The sequence below is a fragment of the Protomyces lactucae-debilis genome (assembly GCF_002105105.1).
Source record: "Protomyces lactucae-debilis strain 12-1054 chromosome Unknown BCR37scaffold_5, whole genome shotgun sequence".
Taxonomy (NCBI): domain Eukaryota; kingdom Fungi; phylum Ascomycota; class Taphrinomycetes; order Taphrinales; family Protomycetaceae; genus Protomyces; species Protomyces lactucae-debilis.
Window position 1 is genome coordinate 193,364 of NW_024467997.1, and position 21,736 is coordinate 215,099.

The 21,736-nt window shown below is 51.4% G+C and overlaps 14 protein-coding genes across 14 annotated transcripts; 4 read left to right on the forward strand and 10 right to left on the reverse strand.

Moving 5' to 3' along the window:
* Window positions 1-2,292: 2,292 nt before the first annotated feature.
* Window positions 2,293-3,309, reverse strand: BCR37DRAFT_377688 (uncharacterized protein). The gene has a single exon (XM_040868875.1). The coding sequence runs from the start codon at window positions 3,074-3,076 to the stop codon at window positions 2,585-2,587; it is 492 nt and encodes a 163-aa protein (XP_040726638.1). The 5' UTR covers window positions 3,077-3,309; the 3' UTR covers window positions 2,293-2,584.
* A 612-nt stretch (window positions 3,310-3,921) lies between these two features.
* On the reverse strand, window positions 3,922-4,291 carry BCR37DRAFT_377690 (uncharacterized protein; the record flags this gene model as incomplete). Its single annotated transcript, XM_040868876.1, has 1 exon — window positions 3,922-4,291. A coding segment is annotated over one exon (248 nt), but the record flags the coding sequence as incomplete, so codon positions are not given.
* Window positions 4,292-4,719: 428 nt separating this feature from the next.
* BCR37DRAFT_377692 (uncharacterized protein) lies at window positions 4,720-5,879 on the reverse strand. The gene has a single exon (XM_040868877.1). It carries the CDS (start codon window positions 5,633-5,635, stop codon window positions 5,150-5,152), a length of 486 nt encoding a protein of 161 aa, XP_040726640.1. The 5' UTR covers window positions 5,636-5,879; the 3' UTR covers window positions 4,720-5,149.
* An 877-nt stretch (window positions 5,880-6,756) lies between these two features.
* On the forward strand, window positions 6,757-7,381 carry BCR37DRAFT_377694 (uncharacterized protein). Its single transcript, XM_040868878.1, has one exon. It carries the CDS (start codon window positions 7,139-7,141, stop codon window positions 7,340-7,342), a length of 204 nt encoding a protein of 67 aa, XP_040726641.1. The 5' UTR covers window positions 6,757-7,138; the 3' UTR covers window positions 7,343-7,381.
* Window positions 7,382-7,623: 242 nt separating this feature from the next.
* BCR37DRAFT_377696 (uncharacterized protein) lies at window positions 7,624-8,283 on the reverse strand. Its single transcript, XM_040868879.1, has one exon. It carries the CDS (start codon window positions 8,203-8,205, stop codon window positions 7,693-7,695), a length of 513 nt encoding a protein of 170 aa, XP_040726642.1. The 5' UTR covers window positions 8,206-8,283; the 3' UTR covers window positions 7,624-7,692.
* A 327-nt stretch (window positions 8,284-8,610) lies between these two features.
* BCR37DRAFT_377698 (uncharacterized protein) lies at window positions 8,611-9,408 on the reverse strand. Its single transcript, XM_040868880.1, has one exon. The coding sequence runs from the start codon at window positions 8,988-8,990 to the stop codon at window positions 8,706-8,708; it is 285 nt and encodes a 94-aa protein (XP_040726643.1). The 5' UTR covers window positions 8,991-9,408; the 3' UTR covers window positions 8,611-8,705.
* BCR37DRAFT_377699 (uncharacterized protein) lies at window positions 9,121-10,119 on the forward strand. Its single transcript, XM_040868881.1, has 3 exons — window positions 9,121-9,459; window positions 9,496-9,625; window positions 9,819-10,119. The coding sequence occupies exons 2-3, from the start codon at window positions 9,520-9,522 to the stop codon at window positions 10,064-10,066; spliced, it is 354 nt and encodes a 117-aa protein (XP_040726644.1). The 5' UTR covers window positions 9,121-9,459; window positions 9,496-9,519; the 3' UTR covers window positions 10,067-10,119.
* A 1,647-nt stretch (window positions 10,120-11,766) lies between these two features.
* Window positions 11,767-13,329, reverse strand: BCR37DRAFT_337647 (P-loop containing nucleoside triphosphate hydrolase protein; the record flags this gene model as incomplete). Its single annotated transcript, XM_040867270.1, has 1 exon — window positions 11,767-13,329. A coding segment is annotated over one exon (1,563 nt), but the record flags the coding sequence as incomplete, so codon positions are not given.
* A 349-nt stretch (window positions 13,330-13,678) lies between these two features.
* On the forward strand, window positions 13,679-14,506 carry BCR37DRAFT_407781 (uncharacterized protein; the record flags this gene model as incomplete). Its single annotated transcript, XM_040872124.1, has 1 exon — window positions 13,679-14,506. The coding sequence occupies one exon, from the start codon at window positions 13,679-13,681 to the stop codon at window positions 14,504-14,506; it is 828 nt and encodes a 275-aa protein (XP_040726646.1).
* On the reverse strand, window positions 14,397-15,476 carry BCR37DRAFT_377703 (SURF1 family-domain-containing protein). Its single transcript, XM_040868882.1, has one exon. The coding sequence runs from the start codon at window positions 15,384-15,386 to the stop codon at window positions 14,529-14,531; it is 858 nt and encodes a 285-aa protein (XP_040726647.1). The 5' UTR covers window positions 15,387-15,476; the 3' UTR covers window positions 14,397-14,528.
* A 159-nt stretch (window positions 15,477-15,635) lies between these two features.
* BCR37DRAFT_345324 (mitochondrial 39-S ribosomal protein L47 (MRP-L47)-domain-containing protein) lies at window positions 15,636-16,160 on the forward strand (the record flags this gene model as incomplete). Its single annotated transcript, XM_040867615.1, has 1 exon — window positions 15,636-16,160. The coding sequence occupies one exon, from the start codon at window positions 15,636-15,638 to the stop codon at window positions 16,158-16,160; it is 525 nt and encodes a 174-aa protein (XP_040726648.1).
* A 186-nt stretch (window positions 16,161-16,346) lies between these two features.
* On the reverse strand, window positions 16,347-19,053 carry BCR37DRAFT_391618 (Nup93/Nic96-domain-containing protein; the record flags this gene model as incomplete). Its single annotated transcript, XM_040871030.1, has 2 exons — window positions 16,347-18,849; window positions 18,890-19,053. 2 exons carry the CDS (start codon window positions 19,051-19,053, stop codon window positions 16,347-16,349), a joined length of 2,667 nt encoding a protein of 888 aa, XP_040726649.1.
* Window positions 19,054-19,158: 105 nt separating this feature from the next.
* On the reverse strand, window positions 19,159-19,866 carry BCR37DRAFT_345063 (uncharacterized protein; the record flags this gene model as incomplete). Its single annotated transcript, XM_040867598.1, has 1 exon — window positions 19,159-19,866. One exon carries the CDS (start codon window positions 19,864-19,866, stop codon window positions 19,159-19,161), a length of 708 nt encoding a protein of 235 aa, XP_040726650.1.
* A 110-nt stretch (window positions 19,867-19,976) lies between these two features.
* BCR37DRAFT_252858 (uncharacterized protein) lies at window positions 19,977-21,645 on the reverse strand. Its single transcript, XM_040866645.1, has one exon. The coding sequence runs from the start codon at window positions 21,496-21,498 to the stop codon at window positions 20,017-20,019; it is 1,482 nt and encodes a 493-aa protein (XP_040726651.1). The 5' UTR covers window positions 21,499-21,645; the 3' UTR covers window positions 19,977-20,016.
* Window positions 21,646-21,736: the final 91 nt, after the last annotated feature.

Genomic DNA, 21,736 nt, shown 5'->3' on the forward strand with positions numbered 1-21,736 from the left:
GCCGAGGTATCGAAAACCACGCGAGGATTGTATGGTTGGTGTAAGTCGGGTCGGTCTGCAACGATCTCTTCTGGAAGAGTGATGGTGGCGCCGGGTGTCGCTTCGACCAACTTGGTAACGCTGAATACATCATGACTCCTCCATTTTGGCGGCAAGGCGAGGCGATAAGCAAGAGGACCGATGCGCTCAAGCAACTTCGACGGCCCAAAGTAGCGAGGGCTGAGCTTGTTGCTGTTGTCGCGACCACTAACCTTGGCCGCCAGGTTCTTCGAGCTGAGTAGCACCTCATCACCGACTTGGAACTCCGTCAGCCTGTGTCTTTTGTCGTATGAATCCTTCTGACGAGCTTGTGCAAGAGCGATGGCACCTATTGTAATCGAGCGAACGTACTGCAGTTCCGCGAGAAGGTCCTCAGCAGAGACAGGTTGACCATTGTTGAAAGACCAAGCCGGTGGGCTAGCTGAGAGGTAGTCGCGCGGTAAGAGGCCATAAAGGACGCGGCAGGGCTCCTGCTGCAGCGACGTATGTTTGCTCATGTTGATTGTGAATTCCACCTGAGGCACAATTTTGCCCAAGAGTGCTGAGCATAGTCGACGCAATGACGAAGGGCGACCTCGACAGTCTGATTGGTGCGCTCTGACTTGCCGTCTGCCTGCGGGTGATATGCGGTAGACATGGCTCTCTCGACCTTCGCTAGTCGACAAAACTGCGTCCACCACTCACTCGTGAATCGAGAGTCGCGGTCAGACACAATCTTGCACACGACTCCATGGTAACGCGCCACCTGATTCAAGAAGAGCTGTGCAAAAGCCGCGGCTGTGACCGTTTTGGCGCAGAGAATGATGCGGACAACCTTGCTGAATAGATAGGTGACAGTCGCGAAAGCGTCGTAGCCGTCTGAACGTGGCAAGCCCGTGACGAAGTCGACCGACACAGTGTGGAATGGATGAGGAGGTGACTGCAGTGGTTGAAGAAAACCTGCTTTTGGTTGACGACTGTCCTTATTCTGTTTGCAGGCCGCGCACTCGTGACAAATCTTGAGACACAACGTATGCAGAACGGGATGCCATAACGAACGTCGAAGGGTATTGTAGGTCTTCTTGTGGCCGGAATGATTGAACGACTCATGACAGTCCGTGATGAGCTTTTCCAACATCGACAGGGTGGGACCCAGCGGGTGCCATCAGACAGATGTGCGAAGAGCTTGCCAGATACTGGATCGACGGTGAGACTGCCAAAGAACGTGTCCGTGGTGTGTGCTGATGTCCTCTTGGCGGCCTTGTAGATGCCGCACATGTGCCTGTCCGCAGCAAAAAGAGCTGGCCATTGTACGTCGGCGTCAGCAATACTAGCCGTGGTGTGCACATCGATAGACTCGTCTTGGAGAAGGCGGGAGAAACCGTCAACGTTACCATGATAGACACCAGGGCGATGAGTGACCTTGATCTTGTCCTTGTAGTCATTCAGAATAACAGACCAGCGGGCGAGCTTACCGTTGTGTCCAGGTTGTAACTTGGTGTCCAAGAGCCACTGTAAGGCCGCGTGATCTGTGACCACCTGCAAGTCAGCGCCAACCAAGTAATGGCTCAACTTGGTGAGTGCCCATATGATGCAGCTGGCCTCGAGCTCTGTCGGAGCATAACTCTTCTCGCTCTTCTTCAATGTCCTCGACAGAAACAACACTAGGCGCTCCTCTTTGCGGCCAACACATCCTGCAAGTAGCTGATGAACAGCTACCCCATAGCCATGATGAGATGCATCGCAAAAGAGGATCAAGGGGCGACTAAAATCAGGCGGAGCAAGCACCCGTGTCGCCGTGATTGCCGCCTTCAACTGCTTGAGGGCCTCGTCACACTCAGTGGTCCACTCAAAGCGCTTTGCTGCCAGCTGCGTGTACGGTATATCGGGCTTGGAGCTAGTACCATGTTTGCCAGACTTGTAGACCACATTGAACTGGGAAGAGACAGCCACTTTCGCGTTGACAAGAGGGCGAGAGATCTGAGCGTAGTTCGGGATAAAATGACGATAATAGCCGATTGTGCCCAACAGCGTCTCCAGCTCCTTCAAGGTCCTTGGTGCTCGTAGGTTGAACATAGCCGCAACCTTGTCCGCTTGCGTTGCTAGACCGAGCCTGCCGACCTTGTGACCCAGCAATGAGATGTTGTCGTAAGCCACATGCAGCTTAGTCGCACTGAGCGTGAACCCACGATCACCGATGGCCTTGAGCACTAAGTCCACGTGCCTCGCATGATCGGACATTGACTTCGACCACACAATCAAGTCGTCAACATAAGGTACCGCAAATTGCCATCAATAAGGGGCAAGAATCTCGTCCATCTTGCGTTGAAAAAAGGCAGGTGAGTTTTTGTAACCCATCACCGAGACCTTCAGCTGTTCGAGGCCTCTGTGGGAAGCAAAAGCCGTGATGTGACTTGAGCCCTCCTTGATTGGAATCTGATAGAAGCCTTTGGTCAAGTCGAATGTCGAGATAAACTGTGCGCCGGCCACGGCCGAGAAAATCCCGTCCTGGCGGGGAAGAGGTAAGGGTCTCGCTCGATGCAGTCGTTGACCTTGCGAAAGTCGATCACCATCCGTGGCTTGCCGTGAGAGGGCAAAACAACGACTGGGCTGGACCACGGTGAAGAGGATGGTTCAATGCGATCGCGTCGGGCCATCTTGTCCAGGTAGAGTCCAGAGTTGCCTTAGCTGCGGGAGAATTGCGATACGGTGCAGTGCTGATCGGCTTCACACCAGCCTTCGGTACAGTCTTCATAGCATCGCCATCATTGAGGAGACCCCATGCCTTTCGAAACACCCTAGGATGTTTGCGCGGGACCTGCATAATGAGTTCCCGATCGTGGTCATCGAGCTTAGGATTGACGTCTATCTCGTCGACTCCACCCTCACCCGTTTCCTCCGACTCAGTTGTAAGACTGACATTGACGGCCGGATTGGCAGAGAAGTCGACGTTGTAGCAGGTAGTGTCGTCCTCGAGCTGTTCCGCAGTTCCCACAGTGATACCCTTTCGAAGCAGCAGTGCTGCAGCACTGGCCGTGCTCCAAAATTTGCGACCCATGCCATCGTACTCTTTTCGCCGAGGAGCTGATTTGCAACCTTGCACGACGAACGCAGGGCGCTGTCGCCAAAATCACAACCCACCAAAAGCACATCGCCATACAAAGAGGGCGCCTTGATTGGGACCAGTGCTTGAGGGCCCGGAAGGATATTTGTGGTCTGTGCAGCCACCACTTTGCCAGATGAGAAAATACGCAGGGGCCCAAAGACGCTGCCTGATTCCGCGGTGAAAAACTCTTTAGCTGGGTCCAAAACCATGCCGTACCGACTCAGCGTATCCAAGCCGATCAACAACCACTTCTGAAAACCAGGAACAATGTGGCCAAATACCTCAAGACGAAAAGCCGAACCAGTCACTGTCTTGATCAGAATATTGAAGGTGCAGCCAAGTTTGGAGAGAGTCCTCATTCCGGGTACAAAATCACCGAGCGGGCGATGCGAGTCGTCTTTCTCTATAAGCTGCACGTCTGGATGATACGTCTCCAAGTACTGCGAACTCACCAGTGTCACCGGGCTTCCAGTTTCAGCAATCCGGTATTGCCAAGCATCACCTTCCCGAACCAAAACCTTCACGCTTTCAAATCTCTTGTAATCGTGTTCATCGACAACGCCACCGACATCACGAGCATGCAAAATTGGAGGATCCCGGGAGTTGCGACGGATCCCGCCGTCCACTAGGTATACCATGCCGCGGTCGTCATGGTCCACCAAGCTTATCGACGATTCCGCCGCCATAACCTATTCTTGATGTTTCTGGCATCCATCCGACATCTCATCACACTCATCCTGGTCGAGAGGGCCGGAATCGAGAACCGCAATCTCAACCTGACATTGCGCGAGTGATAAGTACGACACATCTTGCACCAAGGGACACCTTGATCATTCCTGTTGGGAAAGTTATTGGCAGTAACGACAGGCTTAGAAGAGGCCTGCTCCACCTCTCTGAGCGCTGGCACGGAACGGCTGGGTCATGCGATCGAACTCCTTGACTGAAAAACGGGTCCCCTGGATCGTTTTCGGTTTTTCTGGACCAACATGGCCTCTTGGAGGGCAGCCACCGACTCGTTGGCGCTCGGAGGCTTGTCGTCTGGCAAGGCCGACTCTGGCACCCGAAGACTGATGCAAGGGAACTCGTCTTCTTGATCAGCCTCCTGGCAGATAAACTGGAGCTCCGCGATCCACTCCTGAACATCGTCCTTTGATGGATCGAACATCCGGGTTTGGTGTAGAGTGGCCAGGGCCACTGACCGCGATGCGGCGAACTGTTTGGTGATCAAATCGCACGAGGCTTGGGGTGTGGCGGGACCCCCTTTTTTGCTATTCCTCAAGTGAAACTGTTGGACAGCTGCCGACTTTGACTCCGTCAATGCGGCATTGATTGCCATCACAACCCTAGATATCTTTACTCGAAACCACTCTGTAAGGCCTTAGGATTCTTTTGTCGCTGCTCCTCCACTTTCACCACTCGAGCAACTATACGTATGCAGTAGGCCTGAGAATGAGATGTGGAAGATATTAAAGTATACTTAAAACATAAGAGATGCTTCTCAATAGCGTGCTGCCAGCTCAGCAAGCACGTGCTTCGTCCCTTCATACCGCGTTCCATCTGAACAAGGTACTCCCATCGTCTATGTGAGGGCGTAGCACCTGCGGCCTTACAGTGCTGCAGGTACTTTGCAAACAACCGTGGTCACAAAGAACAAGTGATTGAGCAGCGATGTCACAAGGCTGTCTCTTGATATTTTCAGGCTCGAGCGAGAAATCTGACAGTGAAGAGGGAACGAGAGTACAGGAGCTGACTTGGAGATGTCAGGTCTGCGACATAAAGAAGAGACGTAGGAGACAACGAGGCGGGCGTTAACGGGCAAGAGCGCCAGAAGAGATATGAGGATGATATTGTTGGGGAGCAAGAAGGGTAAGAGCACAAGTAGAGATATTGTGACAAGCGTTGATGAGAGAAGAGAGACGAGAGGAAGAAGAGCAGAGAATGGAGTCTTGAGCAGCCAGAACATCTAGAGAGCAATGCCATGTGTAGGGTCCAAGACTCTGCTTTTATAACACAACAGAGCAGGAGCTAGGGGCCAGGAGGGCAATATCCGGGTTGGGGGTCTTTGGGGTCAAGGCACACCTCATTCTGCTCGAGACCGAAACTTAAAAATGTCTGTGTGCACTCCAGGTTGAGATTTGGCTGTTGAGATGAGCCAGCTGCAGTGAGAGGTGCAACTGGATCTTCAGCGGGCTCTTTGTTGAGATCAATGGTAAAGATCGATTGTGTAAGAGGCACTTGTAAGATTAGCTCCCTCTGGAGAGTAGCGGTACATTGCTTCGACTGACTCGACTTGCTCTTGGGACCTGGTTTTTTGTGGTGACAGAGTCTCTCTCGCTCTGCTGTTCCTGGGGAGTCTCTATCGCAATCGACCAAAGGATCCCAAGCCGCGTTTTCCAACTCCCAGCCTTCTTGTGTCAAGAGCCTCGCAATGCAGATGTAATGGCACCTGATCGCCACATGTCCGCAGGATATCGGCTGGCGTTGTGTCACCGATCTCTCTATCAGGTACATGTATTTTGGGTCAACATGGTGGATTCGGAAGCCAATGAGAGTCGCTTCACATTTACATTGGAAAAATGGGCCATTGACTTGTTCGTTGGGTGGACACAGTGACAGTGTGCATGCTCGCTCAGCCCAGAGCGCAGCGGAGAACCCAGCGGAAACAAGTCTTGTGTTTACACAAACGTTGGATTGAAAACAGCTGCGTTCGTTGACATGTCTTGCGTTGACATTCCTCAAATACTCTCGGTATAGAACTGCCTCTTCTTCGCATGCCGTTGCACATCCAATCTCGCTGATGCTCGAAAACCCCTTGAGAAACTGAAGCTTCAAGCCATAGCATTTGTTGACATTTGCCGTTGGTGTACTTGAAGGTGTTTGTGTCTGTTCTCGTGCCTTGCTTGAACCTGCCCCATCGTCAGATCGGACGCGTTTTTGGCCGCGGTTTGTGTTCTGAGTCGTTGTTGATGTTTCTTCTTGCTTGCCTGCTGTGCGGCCTGGCTCTGCTGCGGCTGCTGCAGTCGGAGATGCGTCCGATGGCGCAAACTTGCCAATGAGGAGAAGACTTGAGTACAACAGAAAGATGAAACGCTTCATTCTTGCTGTTATCGGAGTGTGTCAAGTTCAGGGTGTTCGGACTCCAGCTGCAGCGACTGCCAAAGATATGAAGAGAGCCAAAATATGGCAGTGATGAATCTGCAAGATGATCTGCATCGTCAAATTGCAACGATGCCTTGATGTCGCAACCGTGAGCAAAGACCATCAACTTGCCTCAAGGCGACATTCGCAAACAAAGCAACACGTTATGCTAGCGTTGTATGTAACATCGGATTCAATGAAGCCCCTGCATTCTACTCGACCATGTATGCGAATGCGAGCATCGACCAAATTGTCGCAGGTCATATGCAGTGGCTGCGACGCGAATTGTCTTCAAACTACTACTCCAAAGCAGTGGACCGAGACAGCAAATTTATTGCATTAGTTTTCCTGGAGCATGTTTGAGGGAAACCTTGACGCGGTTTGAGTCATGCGTAAAGTGTGACTTTCGTTTCGGAATGTCAGGGTTAAAATTTTCAAAGTGCTTGTAAGTCCTTAGAATCCTTACGTCGCTGCTCCTCCACTTTCACCACTCAAGCAACTATACGTATGCAGTAGGCCTGAAAATGAGATGTGGAATAGATTGAAGTATACTTAAAACATAAGAGATGCTTCTCAATAGCGTGCTGCCAGCTCAGCAAGCACGTGCTTCGTCCCAACAAACCGCGTTCCATCTGAACAAGGTATTCCCATCGTCTATGTGAGGGCGCAGCACCTGCGGCCTTACAGTGCTGCAGGTACTTTGCAAACAACCGTGGTCACAAGGAACAAGTGATTGAGTAGCGATGTCACTTCCCATAAGCTGCTCGATCTCAATGTCAGCCTCCACAAGATGACGACAACGACAATGCACTCGAAGAGCTGCTGAACCTTAATGAGTCACCTCAGGATGACGACGGCGATGACAACGCCAAAGGGATGTCAACCCTTGATGACAGGTCACTCCCTCAAGGTAACGAAAAGACCTCGCCTAGCTGTGCAGTTCAGATGCTACCGGTTTACCAGCCTGAACGTGGCATCTATGGACCCGGGACGTATCTGATGACTTCGCAAGCCGAAGATACCTGCACCAGTCCTCAAGAAGACGACGACAAGTTCTGTGTTCCAGATCTCATATTGTAGATAGCTAGCAACGTCCCGTGCAACTTCTTCAAATTTGTCGCCATATTCATTGGTAAATTGCGATAGTGAACAACTCTACGCTCCAGCTGCAGTGGAGAATATCTTGGGTCAATTGACACAAGAGGCCAATTGTTCTATCATGTCATTGCAAGGTTGTAGCCTATGTCTCCACGGCGCGCATCAGACTCAGCTTGACGACCGTTCGAACTGGCAATAACGGGTTGGCGTATCCTTCGCGACATTCTTCAGTCTATAAAACCAAGGAAGTGTCCCCGTCGTCATTCATTTTTGCGACCAGTACTGCCTATTCTATCAATTCGATGGATATAGAGGAGATTTCTCAAACGCTGCTAAGACCCAGCGTATATTTGCAGACTGAGACGACAGTGCCGCTCTATATGGATACGGTAGTGAGGACCGTGACGCAATGCCTTGTTTGGCCGTGGCCGCACAACGACCTTGAACCTGGTCGATATCGAGGCCGTAGTCGTGCCGGCTACTGCCAAAGCTGTGATCGTTTCGGCGAAAGACACGCTGGGTCTGTGGTTCGCGAGCTGCAGACCACGTTGCTCTCTGACACTACCACCGCTCTGAAAGTGAGCGGCCCTCCGCAGCTGACAGGCTACAAAACAAAACCAAGCAGGGCACAGGAGGTAGTGACAACTTTGATGCTTGCTCTGATGCCGTGTCGTTGATTGCAAATAAAGGCTTGATTGACCAGAGCGACGATGTTTAGACAAGGTGCAGCTCATCACATTACCAATGAAATTGCTTTGTTCATCCCAGCTGACGCGTGGGACTAGGCCGGCCAACTTGATCTTGAGAGATGATAGCAAGCTGAATCCTCGCGGCAACGACGGCATTACTCTGTCTGTACTCGAACTGCCCCGAAGTAGGACAGCGAGACAGCGGTGTTGCCCGCTATATAAACAAATATTGGCTTAGGCCAGATCGCCAACAATGACGGAGCAGGAAGTGCCGCAACCCATTGCGCGCGAGGACAAGTATTGGAAGAACCATACACGTGAGGCGTGTATCTTTCAAAGACAGAACAAGCGGCGGTGCCGCTGAGTTCCTATATAGGCCATAGAGTCCTGAGAGGAGTAGGTATGTAAGACAACGGAACAAAAAAAAAAAAAACTCTGTCTGTACAGGCTGGTCAACATGTCGTCCTGGAAAACTGCATGCACGTGCCACCTTTCAATTACAATCTGCTCTTCGTCAGCGAATTGACATCTTCATGAATGGGCGAGTAGGATAGGCAGAGTGCTTTTGCTAGAGATAGAAATTTGATAGAAGTAGGAGTAGATGATGAGTTGTGAAGGAAGGGCGAAGACAGCAGAAGGCTGTCTCTTGATACTTTTCAGGCTCGAGCGAGAAATCTGACAGTGAAGAGGGAACGAGAGTACAGGAGCTGACTTGGAGATGTCAGGTCTGCGACACAAAGCAGAGACGTAGGAGACAACGAGGCGGGCGTTAACGGGCAAGAGCGCCAGAAGAGATAAGAGGATGATATTGTTGGGGAGCGAGAAGGGTAAGAGCACAAGTAGAGATAATGTGACAAGCGTTGATGAGAGACGAGAGACGAGAGGAAGAAGAGCAGAGAATAGAGTCTTGAGCAGCCAGAGCATATAGAGAGCAATGCCATGTGTAGGGTCCAAGACTCTGCTTTTATAACACAACAGAGCAGGAGCTAGGGGCCAGGAGGGCAATATCCGGGTTGGGGGTCTTTGGGGTCAAGGCACACCTCATTCTGCTCGAGACCGAAACTTAAAAATGTCTGTGTGCACTCCAGGTTGAGATTTGGCTGTTGAGATGAGCCAGCTGCAGTGAGAGGTGCAACTGGATCTTCAGCGGGCTCTTTGTTGAGATCAATGGTAAAGATCGATTGTGTAAGAGGCACTTGTAAGATTAGCTCCCTCTGGAGAGTAGCGGTACATTGCTTCGACTGACTCGACTTGCTCTTGGGACCTGGCTTTTTGTGGTGACAGAGTCTCTTTCGCTCTGCTGTTCCTGGGGAGTCTCTATCGCAATCGACCAAAGGATCCCAAGCCGCGTTTTCCAACTCCCAGCCTTCTTGTGTCAAGAGCCTCGCAATGCAGATGTAATGGCACCTGATCGCCACATGTCCGCAGGATATCGGCTGGCGTTGTGTCACCGATCTCTCTATCAGGTACATGTATTTTGGGTCAACATGGTGGATTCGGAAGCCAATGAGAGTCGCTTCACATTTACATTGGAAAAATGGGCCATTGACTTGTTCGTTGGGTGGACACAGTGACAGTGTGCATGCTCGCTCAGCCCAGAGCGCAGCGGAGAACCCAGCGGAAACAAGTCTTGTGTTTACACAAACGTTGGATTGAAAACAGCTGCGTTCGTTGACATGTCTTGCCTTGACATTCCTCAAATACTCTCGGTATAGAGCTGCCTCTTCTCCGCATGCCGTTGCACATCCAATCTCGCTGATGCTCGAAAGCTCCTTGTGGAACTGAAGCTTCAAGCCATAGCATTTGTCGACATTTGCCGTTGGTGTACTTGAAGGTGTTTGTGTCTGTTCTCGTGCCTTGCTTGAACCTGCCCCATCGTCAGATCGGACGCGTTTTTGGCCGCGGTTTGTGTTCTGAGTCGTTGTTGATGTTTCTTCTTGCTTGCCTGCTGTGCGGCCTGGCTCTGCTGCGGCTGCTGCAGTCGGAGATGCGTCCGATGGCGCAAACTTGCCAATGAGGAGAAGACTTGAGTACAACAGAAAGATGAAACGCTTCATTCTTGCTGTTATCGGAGTGTGTCAAGTCCAGGGTCTTCGGACTCCAGCGACTGCCAAAAATATGAAGAGAGCCAAAATATGGCAGTGATGAATCTGCAAAATGATCTGCATCGTCAAATTGCAACGATGACTTGATGTCGCAACCGTGAGCAAAGACCATCAACTTGCCTCAAGGCGACATTCGCAAACAAAGCAGCACGTTATGCTAGCGTTGTATGTAACATCGGATTCAATGAAGCCCCTGCATTCTACTCGACCATGTATGCGAATGCGAGCATCGACCAAATTGTGGCAGGTCATATGCAGTGGCTGCAAAGCGAACTGTCTTCATATACACCTCCGAAGCAGTGGACCGAGACAGCTATCTTATTGCATTAGTTTCCCTGGATCATGCTTGAGGGAAACCTTGACACGGCTTGTCATGCGTAAAGTGTGACTTTCGTTTCGGAATGTCGGGGTTGGAAATTTCAAAGTGCTGCAGGTACTTTGCAATCCACCGTGGACACAAACAACAGTGATTAAGTAGTGTTGCCTAATTTCTTTTTTGATACCTTCAGCCCCGCCATCTGGAAATGGTAGCCGCTACGGGAACTGAAGCCGTTAGAACTATCTCCCTCTTTCGAAATAGGTCAGGGACTTTAGGCCGTGTCACGGAGCTCTAGGCCCGAATGACACTATCCATCAGGCAAAGAGATCCATCTGGAACAAGCATCTTGAAGCATCCAGACGGCACAGCTGCAGGGCACGCATGCGTCACTAACTAGGATTTCACACTTGACGTGTGTGAGTCGAGCTGAGCAGTGCCTGAACGGTACACGAGCGAAGGAAGTCTCAAGACAAAGCTGGTAAGTCAACGAATCATGTGACAGCTGACGAATGCCGAGCAGGGCCGGACAAAGACCAGAGGCCCATATAAAGGAAGATGACACGTTTTTTCTCGCTGGCTATCTGTCGCAGAAAGGGACTGCTCGCTGTTCTGGCTTTTTGCAGCTCCATTTGGAAATGACTGCTTGCATACAGATGGAACAGACTGCCAGTAATGATGTAGGTGTGCAATTCGACAGTGGTAGTAGTCACAACATCCATGACACCGACAAGGCAAGTGTGTGCAATCGCCGGCGCATGACTCCATTGACATTATCTGGACGCTTTATGCAGCGGCTGACGCATAGGGTGTTGTGCTTGTGTTGGAATAACTCGTCACCTAGATTGTGACTGTTGGTCCATGGGACGATCAATAAGGATAAGCAGACTGTAGAGTCAGGTGTTGCATAACCTGATAAGAGAGCAGAGGTGAGATCAGCTATTAGCCTCTTGAAAAGAAAACATTGTTGTCTCAAGGGCACATGATGTGATCACTGCGTGAGGTCTGACGCATGCCTTCGTGAGCGGTCCTATCCGGAGTCGATACTGTCCAACGTAGCAGGCTCGGATTTTTGAGCAGGTTTGGTCATCAGCTTCAACCAACTTTGTCGTCATATCCGTTGGTAAGCTGCAAATGGAAGGCTCTATGCCACAAATGAGAACATCTTGAATCAATTGACACTGTCCCGTCATTCCATTGCGAGATTGCAGCCTATGTCTCCACGGCGCGCATCAAACTCGGCTTTACGGCCGTTCGAATGGGCAAGGGAAGGTTCGGCGCATTCTTCGCGACAGTCTTGAGTGCATAGAACAACTCGCTGTCCTCGTCGCCAATCAACGTAAGTGCAACACCTTTGCGACCAGCACGACCTGTTCGACCGATGCGGTGGACATAGTCTTCAATCGTTTTGGCCATACCAAAGTTGACAACAAGCGTGACACCTGGCACATCAATGCCGCGACCCGCAAGATCAGTTGCAACCAACACATCCGCCTGTCCTGAACGCAACTTTGCAAGCGACGCTTCACGTTGATCTTGCGACTTGCCACCGTGCAGTGTCACTGCATGCCACCCACAGTCGTTGCATACGCGAGAGACATAGTCACATAACTTCTTGGTGTTGACAAAGACAATGACGGGCCGGTCAAACTCGCCACTTGCCAGAACTTGTTCGAGTCGCTTCTTGCGACGTTCATCGCCAGTACACATTTCAATGCGTTGTTCGACCGTGTCGACGACTTGTCCCGCATTGCCAATGATGACGGTCGCTGGCCGCCGCAGATACTTGCGAGCAAGCTTCTCGACTGCTTGAGGCATGGTCGCTGAAAACATGACAGTTTGTCGATATCGTTCTTTGCCACCAATCATGGCCGTCATTCGCGTTGGGTCTTCCGCAGCATCCGAGTCTGGCTTCATGTTGTGAACTGGCAGTGCATCGAGAACCTCGTTAACGGCCTCTTCGAATCCGAGGTCAACCATTCGATCTGCTTCATCCATGACCACGTATGTACACTGAGAGAGGACAAGTACATGTCGTTCGAGACAATCTAGTAGTCGCCCAGGAGTGGCAATCACAATCTCACAGCCTTTACTCAGATTGAACGACTGCTCTTCAATGGATCGACCTCCCACAATCGATACGACGTTGAGACCCAGACTGCTGGCAAATTTGCGCGTTTCCTGCTCAATTTGCTGGGCAAGCTCTCGTGTCGGTGCTAGTACAATCGCGTAGGGTCCATCATTGCGATGAGAGGGATCCAGTGCTGGTAGAGATTGGATGTAGACCAGCATGGGGAGCACAAAGGAAGCCGTCTTACCAGACCCCGTTTCGGCAATCCCAATGATATCACGCCCTTGTAGGCCAATGGGTATTGTTGCTCTCTGAATAGGCGTAGGCTGATCATAGCCGACTTGTTTTATCACCTCCATCACAGGTCTGGGGAAATCTGCTTCCTCCCAATGCCTGATGGGTTGCGGAATCGCACTGCCTTTTGTCTGTATTGCATAGTCTTCCTTGAAGATACGCCAGTCTCGCTCACGCATCTCAGCGAGTGTCTTGTCAGACCAGTGACGGTCGTCCCACCCTTTCTTGTCTGCATGACGCTTTTCAAAAGCAAGCAACTCTGCAGCTTGTTCAGGCGCACGTTCATGAATTGCGCGTGCATATGCTTCTGACGTTTCTGCAGCAGAATCTGCTAACCCACCGAGTGTGCCTCTTCCGTAAAACCGAGGAGCCTGACGCTGATTATAGAGAGGATCTTGGTCAGCGTGCGTGGTATCATCACCGCCATCCCAGTCAAATACGACTTTGCGAGGATCGTTCACTTTTCGCTTCTTCTTGACGGGTCCTGTACTTGTTCCATAGACGGACGAGGGAGCACTTGACCGAACGATCCGATCGTCTGAGACTGCATAATCCGGATTGAGCTTTGCAGGAGCTCCACGGCGAGCCTCGACCTCTTGAGCACGTCTAGCGAGTGCCAATGCAGCTTTTTGTTCAGCACGTTGAGCAGCTGTCAAGAACTTGGGTCTTCGAGCAGCTTCTTCACTTTGTTTGAGTTCAGCAGCAAGAGCAGCGACATCAAGCGGCTGCCGTGACATAGAGGAGCTCTCTTCGCTTGTCAATCTGTATACTTGTAGTCCACGCTCAACTTCAATTTGGCGTCGTCGCAACTTCAAACTCGCTACACCGCAAGATCTGGACGACATGACCAAAGCCGGCCAGGACGACGCAGAGGAGCGCGGCTCGCTCTCGCCAGAGCTTGTCGCAGAGGATGATGCTCTAGATGATGTCTCCTCCGACTCTGACGGGACCTATATCATCGAAGTCGCGGAAGACGAGGAAGAGAGCCATGTCACCATTTGTCGCTGGAATGATACACCCTCGGGCCCGTGCAACGAGAACAAAGGGGATACAGACGGTCTTGTGAAGCATCTTCATGAAGATCATTTAGGCAACAGACGTCCGAAGTACACTTGTGAATGGGATGACTGCACACGTAAAGGTCTACCACAAACCTCGCGTTTCGCCCTTGTCGCCCACCTTCGCTCACATACCGGTGAAAAGCCATTTTACTGCACTATCCCAGAATGCGACAAATCATTTACGCGCAGTGATGCGCTGGCGAAACACATGCGAACGGTGCATGAAACGGAAGCACTGAGGCCGAGTGATCCAATTCCAAAGACACACCCGGCACATACGCAGTATATTTCTGCCATGGCGGCTGCAGGCATCAAGAGTATCGGTTCACGACCAACACTCAGTGATTTGCTGACACCGGATGGTGAGTTGTGGGATGATAATGAGCATGAAGGAACAGACGAGGAGGAAGAAGGCCTCGATATGCGAACACGATGGAAGATTCTGCGAAGAAAGTATGGATGGCTGCAAAAAGACCTCGTCAAGCTAGAAGAAGAAGTCAAAGCGGCTTCGTTGCAGCTCAACAACGAACGGATTGAGAAGGAAATGGCTCTGGAAGAGGTGCTGAAGGGTGAACTGCAAGAGCACGAATGGTCCCAAGTGATTCGCTGAGCAGTACTTTGACTATTGCATGCTATGAAGCAGACCGTCTCGCGCGGGTGAACGCCGTTGTCGGTGCTTTGCGGAAAAGGGAGACGCTCATGGCGCTCGTCGCCAATGCCAACGCATACCAAGTGACGATGTACTGCATGTGGTTGTTGCGGAGCAAGACTTCATGTGGCTTGCCAACAGGGATACCCTGCTCCTCCAGATCGTCAGTTGCATACGATGCGTCAATAGTCTCTTCCACAAGGATAGGCTCGCATCCTGTATGCGCCGACATTTGTTCAATATCGACATAGTAGTATTGACCTTTCACATCATTATTCGCAGGTGTGAATAAGTTCTTGTTGGTTGTTCGCCGTAGTAGTCCAAAGATGCTTGTGGTACTTTGTGGCAGTCCAGCTGGTCGGTCTTGTTGCCGTGCGAGCGTCTTGCTGATCCAGCCGCGATTGACAAGCAAGCCTCGTTGAGTCTCAAGCTCCCTAAAGGGCGTTACGACATGATAACCAGTCTGGCCGTCTCGCTGCCGCGGACCAACAAGCATCTCTCTATCATGCTGAAATGTACCACGCAGTTGCACAGGCACAGCATCACCCGCTTCTGCGGGCTGCTGCAAGAGTGGATCAATCTCATTCAGGGACGCGAGTGCTGGTCGCCTCAATTTCTCCTCCACCTCGTCAATTAGGTCCAGCTTCCACTGTCGCCGCTGTACTTGCCACGTTCCAAGGGCAAAAGCCGTGATGGGCATGACGATGATGAGGTAGCGGATACGAGAGGAGGGACGAGGAGCATGTCTCGTAGCGCTAGAGAATGAGCGAGCAGAGTAAGCTGTAGAAACACCTGATTTGCCAGCAGAGACGAGATTCATGCAGCATCTTGACTTGAACATGATTTACAGAGCACACAGGGAGCTTCTTTTGAGCACACTATGTGGTAGACACAGGAGAAGAGCCTCTCGACTGTTTCGTCTTGGTCGTGGTCGCTGATGTAAGCGAAAGTTGAAAAGATTCACCGCGAGCAGCAGGCACAAACAACACCCAAGAGCATCATGTTGAAGCAGCCGTGCAGGGCCTTCGTGCAGCATGCATGTGGACCATCGCAGTTCATCCGGGCCTTCTCAGCAACGCACATATCAAGTATGCGGAGAAAACCGCAGACACACCCATTGCTACCTGTACCCAATGCGAAGAAGAAGCCAATCCCGACGCCGGAGAACCACCCGCTCTGGCAATTCTTTCGTCCAGACAAGCAGACCATGACGTCGCCTGCAGAAGATGCCAAGCATGGTCGCAGCTGGACCGCACAAGAGTTGCGTCGCAAATCCTTTGACGATTTACATGCTCTATGGATCATCTGCTTGAAGGAGCGTAACATAATGGCGACGCAGAGACATGAACGGAAGCGTCAACAGCTGCCAAAGGCTGGTGCAAAGGAAGCGTCCAATAGAGATTGGACAGTAAGGCGGACGATGGCCGGCATCAAATTTGTGCTGAATGAACGCTTCATCGGCTGGACAGAAGCGGTCGAGCTGGCGAAGGCAGAAGGGCTCATCGAAGCTCCACCTCAAGAACAGCTCGAGACGCCAGCTATACAGGAGAAGGCATATGATGCTGTATTGCAAGACTCGGTTACCCCTGCCAGAGAAGAGCGCGTCTCAGCATAGATTCGAGTGTCGAATCACGACATGTTTGACACTACGAGGCCATTGTCATTGGATATTAAGCTGGAAGTGTTTCTGGGTTTCAATTGCGTGTCTTCGAGTGACAAGTCTCTCGACTAACGACATGACATGAGATGGTAGTCTTCATCTATCAGCCTACATATTGATACACCGCAGAGCACTGCCACATCAAACGAGCAGTTCAGCGTCCATCAAGTGCTCAAAGACTTCGCTTTCGATAGAATACCGAATCATGCCAGCAAACAGAACCACATTCTTCGCCTTTTGCTTCACCTGCCGTGCCTTTGCTTGCCGCGTCGCATCGCCGAATGCGCCTTGTTGGACGGTATGCAAGACTTGCTTCAAGCATCGAATGCTCAACGTCAAGACCGACGGCACATTACGCGCAACACTTTCTTCCAGCATTGAAAAATCTTGAGCTTGCTTTTTGATGGCGCCGATTGGCAAAGCTTCCTGCATTGGGATGATGCCAAGCTGTGCAATGAGTGCCAAGCACTGCTCCACCTTGCCTTGTCCGTATGCTTGACGAACGGAGACCATTCGAAGTAACAAGTCTACTGTTGTCTTGCTTCTTTGAGAAATTTGGCCATTGATGGCTGCGTTGCCATTGTACAGGGCACTCATGTTCCTTGCAAGCACTGCAGGATCTTCAGCATGGACCGGCATTCCAGGCCCTTCACTCGGCGCAGCCTGCATACCATAGTTGGGGTCAAGCAATGCTTCGCCAAGCGTCTTGCAGATCATAGCCACCACGGTATCATACTGTTCCGACAAGTGATACAACAAAACGGCATCTGCAATCCTCCCTTCCATCGCAGCAGCCGTTGCAGCTTGTTCGGAGATGGTACGCAGATACTCACGATCATCATCCAACGCCAGCAATGCTTTGCGTTTCTCAACAAACCCAGGGGCGCGTGTCCCATCGACACGCACATCACCGAGCAGCACGGCAAAGTCGCGTGTCTCAAGAACAAGCTCGCGTGTTGCTTCATGACAGGCTTTACGGAGAATACTGCCATCCCGGAGATCACTGCTCAGGCTGATCAGACAAAGATACTCCACTGCGGTCGTGGATGCTCGATGTTGAATACCACGAGCATACAGAATAGCCATAGATGTGAAATCAATCGCTTCACCAGCATTGTCTGGTGTCGATAAGAGGTTGCCCGCGGCCGCTTCTGGTGTAGCCACGCGTAAGAGACCGAAGTATGCCAGAATTGCAGCAAAATGCACGGCATCCGTCCAGCTGTGGCTAGCAAGGTAATGCACCGCACGCTCGAACTGTCCAGATAGCAGCAAAAGCTGGAAATATAGGAGCGGATTGCTGCCCTTTGGATTGAAATGTCGCGAACCAAAACGAACGAGGGTTGCTTGCAAGTCGCGTAAGCCGAACTGCTCATAAGCGGGTCCGGACGTGTCTGTTTCTCTGCACAGCACGAGTTGTAACCACATCCAATCTTCAGTCACTGGCAAGACTTCGGGTAGACTACGGCGTGCAAGGTCGCAGCGACCGATGATCTTGTAGAGCGCGTGCTTGTATGGGTCTGAGGCTTCGGAAACGTACTTGATTGTTTGATTGTATTCGGAATGCAGTCGATCATGCAGCTGGCGTGGCAGACGCCGTTCCTCATTTGCAGCATAAGCCTTGAGATAGAGCACGAAGTTCTTTTCGAGGCGCGAGATGTAGCTCTCATTCTTTGTAGCAAATGCCACAGCTTCGTCCAAAAAGCCTGCACGGAGCAAGAAGAAAAGGACTGCCCAGATTGGAGTACTGTTGACGATCTCAACATTTGACTGTACCCATTGGCCATTCTTGGCGAAGCGAATATTGGCATAAGCTTTGATTTTAGACTCAACGGATGGCACGCCGCCTAGTCGTGCTTCTTGTGGGTTTCGAGCAATCTCGCGCTCCACCATTGCAAAGAACTGGCTCTCCAAAAAGCTTCGCGCACCTTTTGTCAATTGCCTGGTGAGCTGACTATCCGTTGTAGGCTTCAAGGCATACTGCTGTGCATACTCCCGTGGCTTGAGAAGCTTTCCGACGCTCTCGCGACCGTGCTCAGAGCGTTTTTCATCGACAATGTATGCGAGTGCCTGCCAAGCATCTGCCATTTGCTGTGTCCTGACATCTGCGCCAAGCGTGCGGACCAATTGGCTCATAAGTGTGCTGACAGCAATCGGTTGCTTCAGCATTCGATGTTCATTGAGGGAGCTAATGGCTTGTGCGAATGTCTGTTCCTTGGCCTCCCAAGCACCAGCGCCGGCGTCCATTGACTGGCCTGCTGTGTCGACATCGTCAAACTGTAGCTGGTAGGCACGCCGACGCGCATTGACCGATTTGCCAAATTGACTTCGACCGAGTGACTTGTCCTTGACGGGTTCTTCTTGAGCTGCATTCTTGTCGCCGCTGAATTGCTGCATGAGCCGTCTCTTTCGCGTCTCCCAGCTCGTTGCAAGGTGTTTATCCATAAAAGCCTGGAAATCCACTTGGGCCTGCTGCTTTCGTGCTTCAATGATCTTGATGATGGACTGCTCACGGCTGTTACGGACGTACGCGTCAATGTCCGTCTCGACGGATGCAGTGGCTTCTTGCACGTCTTCCACTTGCAAGGAGTTAATGGCTCGGCTTGTGTGCTCGGCATTGATACCGCTGCCGGCAAGGAGATAGTGTCTGTATGTCAGCATACGCTTGCGACCATGAAGCAGCCTACGCTTTTGTGTAATTGCCGCGTTGATTCGTTGCCAGACTTGCACATTTGTTGCGCAGCTCATCCAGTGTCCACTGCAGTTTCGGGAGGTCCGGGTGCAAGATGCGATCAAGAGATGAGTTGAGCAGCTTGCTCCTCTCCAGGAGATCGTCCAGCTCGACCGTCATTGCTGGTATGTGTACAAGAAGTAGTCTTGGTCGTTTCTCCTTTGGCGCAGACGTAGAAGCAGTCACATTGCGCTATAGATATATTTAATACTGAGCAGAGGAGGCCTACTTGGTCAGCTCCCATGCTTTACTGATCTGGCCCACTGCTGCAACAAGGCCCAGTGCACCCACCTGCCGCTCACTCAGTCCAATCCCCTGATATGCACTCCAGTGCAGCGTCAAGGGTGCATAGGCCAGGTTGATGATGACTTCCCTCAGCCAATGGACTCGGGCCTGCTGCTGCTCCTTTGTCTTGATTCTTGCACTTGACTGTAGGGAAGGTGTGGATTGACGCTCGAGCATGAGCTTGTACAAGTCCAGAAAGACATGGGCTGCCCACATTCGGCAGGACCAAGTCCATAGCTTATTCTCCGTCTGCTTCGACAATGGCAGGATACCGTGCTGTGAAAGGTACGCTGCATTCTCCATTGGCTGGTAGGCAAGATTGACAAGGACCTGTATATCCTCAATCCAACTTGGGATAGGTCCAGTTCTAGCAGAAGCAGGCTTGTTATAGACGCCAATACCCCAGCTGTGTATAGCAGGGTAACCAACCAGTCGAGCAAAGATACGGTAGTCTGAGCACAGATCACGCAGCCTCTTTGCACTGAGCAGTAACTGAGCCGTAGTCAGCGCTTGCCCTGTGACGAGTGCTTTAGGGTCCAATGTGCGTTTGACGAGGGATGGCAACACAAGCGTTAGCGAATACTGGACCAGCATGAGAATGCGATCAACACCGCCGGCAGAAGAGGCTAGCTTTGCAAATCGCTGCATCAGCACAGAGGACGATGACTTTGGCGAGAGCGCCGAGACAGCAGGCATATTGCAGCTTGGACAAGTTGGTTGCACAGAGAAAGTGTCGTCAATTGACATTCGCCGTGTTTTGAGAATGAAGCTGCAGGGGTCACGAATGTTGACTACGCTTTACATGACAATACAGCAGGCTGGCTTTCGCTTGATTGTACAGAAACTCGCCGGCTTCTTGAGATTCCAGTCCTCCTCCTCTTCCTCATCATCATCATCATACCACACGTTCGATTTGGCCTCCGATTTGGGACTCCGCTGACCATCTTCCGACCCAGCTGGCGATTTCGGCGGCGACTCAATCAGCAACTTGCCACGATGCTCGAGCAGCATCTGCTCAACAAAAGCTGAATTCCCATTCTCATCCGCTGTATCAATATCTTGCGCTGTCAAAATCAATGCAGAATCATACGGTTTCGTTGCAAGCAATACATCCACCGTATATTTGAGCTCATTTTGATACGACTCAAAGGAACGAGGCCCTGCACCAGCAGTTTGTTGACAACCCAGACCATGTGTCACCTTCCGTGCACCCGTCGTTCGCAGCAAGAGATTCGCAGCAGCCCAGCCGTGCTCTTCTGACAACGTCTGTGACGCCCCTCGACGAAGAAGTAATCTTGCAATGCCAAAGTTCTCAAACATAATGGACAGGTGAAGCGCGGTATAATCGCCAAGGACACGCAAGTCAAGCGTTGCAAGTGGGTGCGCCAGTATGAGCTTGACGACCTCTTTGTGATTATTGCACGACGCGAGCGATAATGCAGTGTGGGAGCGCTCGCCCAGTTCTCTTGTATCTGGATGAATCATGGCAACAGTCAGAAGCTTCTGAACAAGTAATAGATGGCCGTATCGAGCCGCATACGGAAGCAACCTGCCTGCACGCGCAACAATCCGTTCATGCTTCAGCATAGGTGAGGCAGCGAGCGTATGAATGAGCGCCTCGGACGAAATGAGACTGGCGTGGCGACACCAATGATCCAGAATATATTTGAGCAATGGCTGATCTGCGCAAAGCTGCATCGTTGCTTGTTCTTCAAGATTTTGTGCGCCAGGAACTTGTGCCATGTATCTCAAACATATCTCTGTGATGCGATAATGTGAGTCTCGAGGTTGCATGTACAGATAATGAGAGACTGGTAGATTGGCAAGATAGGCACGAATAGCATCTGTCCGCAAGATGGCAGTTTGTCGGAGGCTTGTTTGCCAGCGGACATGACCACAGGGGCCTGGTACAGCAAAGGACATGGGCAACATTCTAATGTCAACACTTGCAGGAAAGTGCGTGACGAGGAACGTCTCGAGGTCTTCAACTGCACCAGGTCGCAGGCGAAGACCATCAGAGGTGAAGCTGAACTGAACAAAATGCCTTAGCTCAGACATGGTCAGTGGCCGTTGAGCAAGTAACAGCCATCGAAGAATTTCCTTGATGAGTTGAGTCCCACCACGAGCGTCGCGTTCTTCCCTGTCGAGGTCTAGCTCCTGTCGCCATGGCTCCGTTGCTGGCAATGTGCGCAGGATGCTGCGATAATTGACAGGTGGCAGGCGGAGTGTCAGTGGTCTCGTCTGAGACATATTCTTGTGTCTTCTCACAACAAGAGACATACTTTTCGTTCTTGGGATACCGAATCCGATGAAGACACCGGCCTCATATACCAAAACACCAGTGAGCCGACGAAATTAAGGGCCCGTGCTTGATTTTTACAAAGGCCCGAGCGCTCTGCGGAGTGGCAGCTTATCGTTGCCTCGTCTAGTTGTTCATTGGAGAATATCTTGCATGGCTGTTGTACGCTCGGACAGTCGTGACCTTGATAATCTGCACGTCGCACCGTGCCACAGCTCA

What these genes read in the sequence shown, in the direction of transcription:
- BCR37DRAFT_377698 (XM_040868880.1), bottom strand. Translation starts at nt 8,990, where the DNA reads ATGGCATTGCTCTCTATATGCTCTGGCTGCTCAAGACTCTATTCTCTG.
- BCR37DRAFT_377692 (XM_040868877.1), bottom strand. Translation starts at nt 5,635, where the DNA reads ATGTACCTGATAGAGAGATCGGTGACACAACGCCAGCCGATATCCTGC.
- BCR37DRAFT_377688 (XM_040868875.1), bottom strand. Translation starts at nt 3,076, where the DNA reads ATGGGTCGCAAATTTTGGAGCACGGCCAGTGCTGCAGCACTGCTGCTT.
- BCR37DRAFT_377694 (XM_040868878.1), top strand. Translation starts at nt 7,139, where the DNA reads ATGTCAACCCTTGATGACAGGTCACTCCCTCAAGGTAACGAAAAGACC.
- BCR37DRAFT_377696 (XM_040868879.1), bottom strand. Translation starts at nt 8,205, where the DNA reads ATGCCGTCGTTGCCGCGAGGATTCAGCTTGCTATCATCTCTCAAGATC.
- BCR37DRAFT_377703 (XM_040868882.1), bottom strand. Translation starts at nt 15,386, where the DNA reads ATGTTCAAGTCAAGATGCTGCATGAATCTCGTCTCTGCTGGCAAATCA.
- BCR37DRAFT_252858 (XM_040866645.1), bottom strand. Translation starts at nt 21,498, where the DNA reads ATGTCTCTTGTTGTGAGAAGACACAAGAATATGTCTCAGACGAGACCA.
- BCR37DRAFT_377699 (XM_040868881.1), top strand. Translation starts at nt 9,520, where the DNA reads ATGTATTTTGGGTCAACATGGTGGATTCGGAAGCCAATGAGAGTCGCT. An exon ending in GTTGGGTGGACACAGTGACA is followed by an intron (nt 9,626 to 9,818) that starts GTGTGCATGCTC and finishes GATGCTCGAAAG; the next exon opens with CTCCTTGTGGAACTGAAGCT.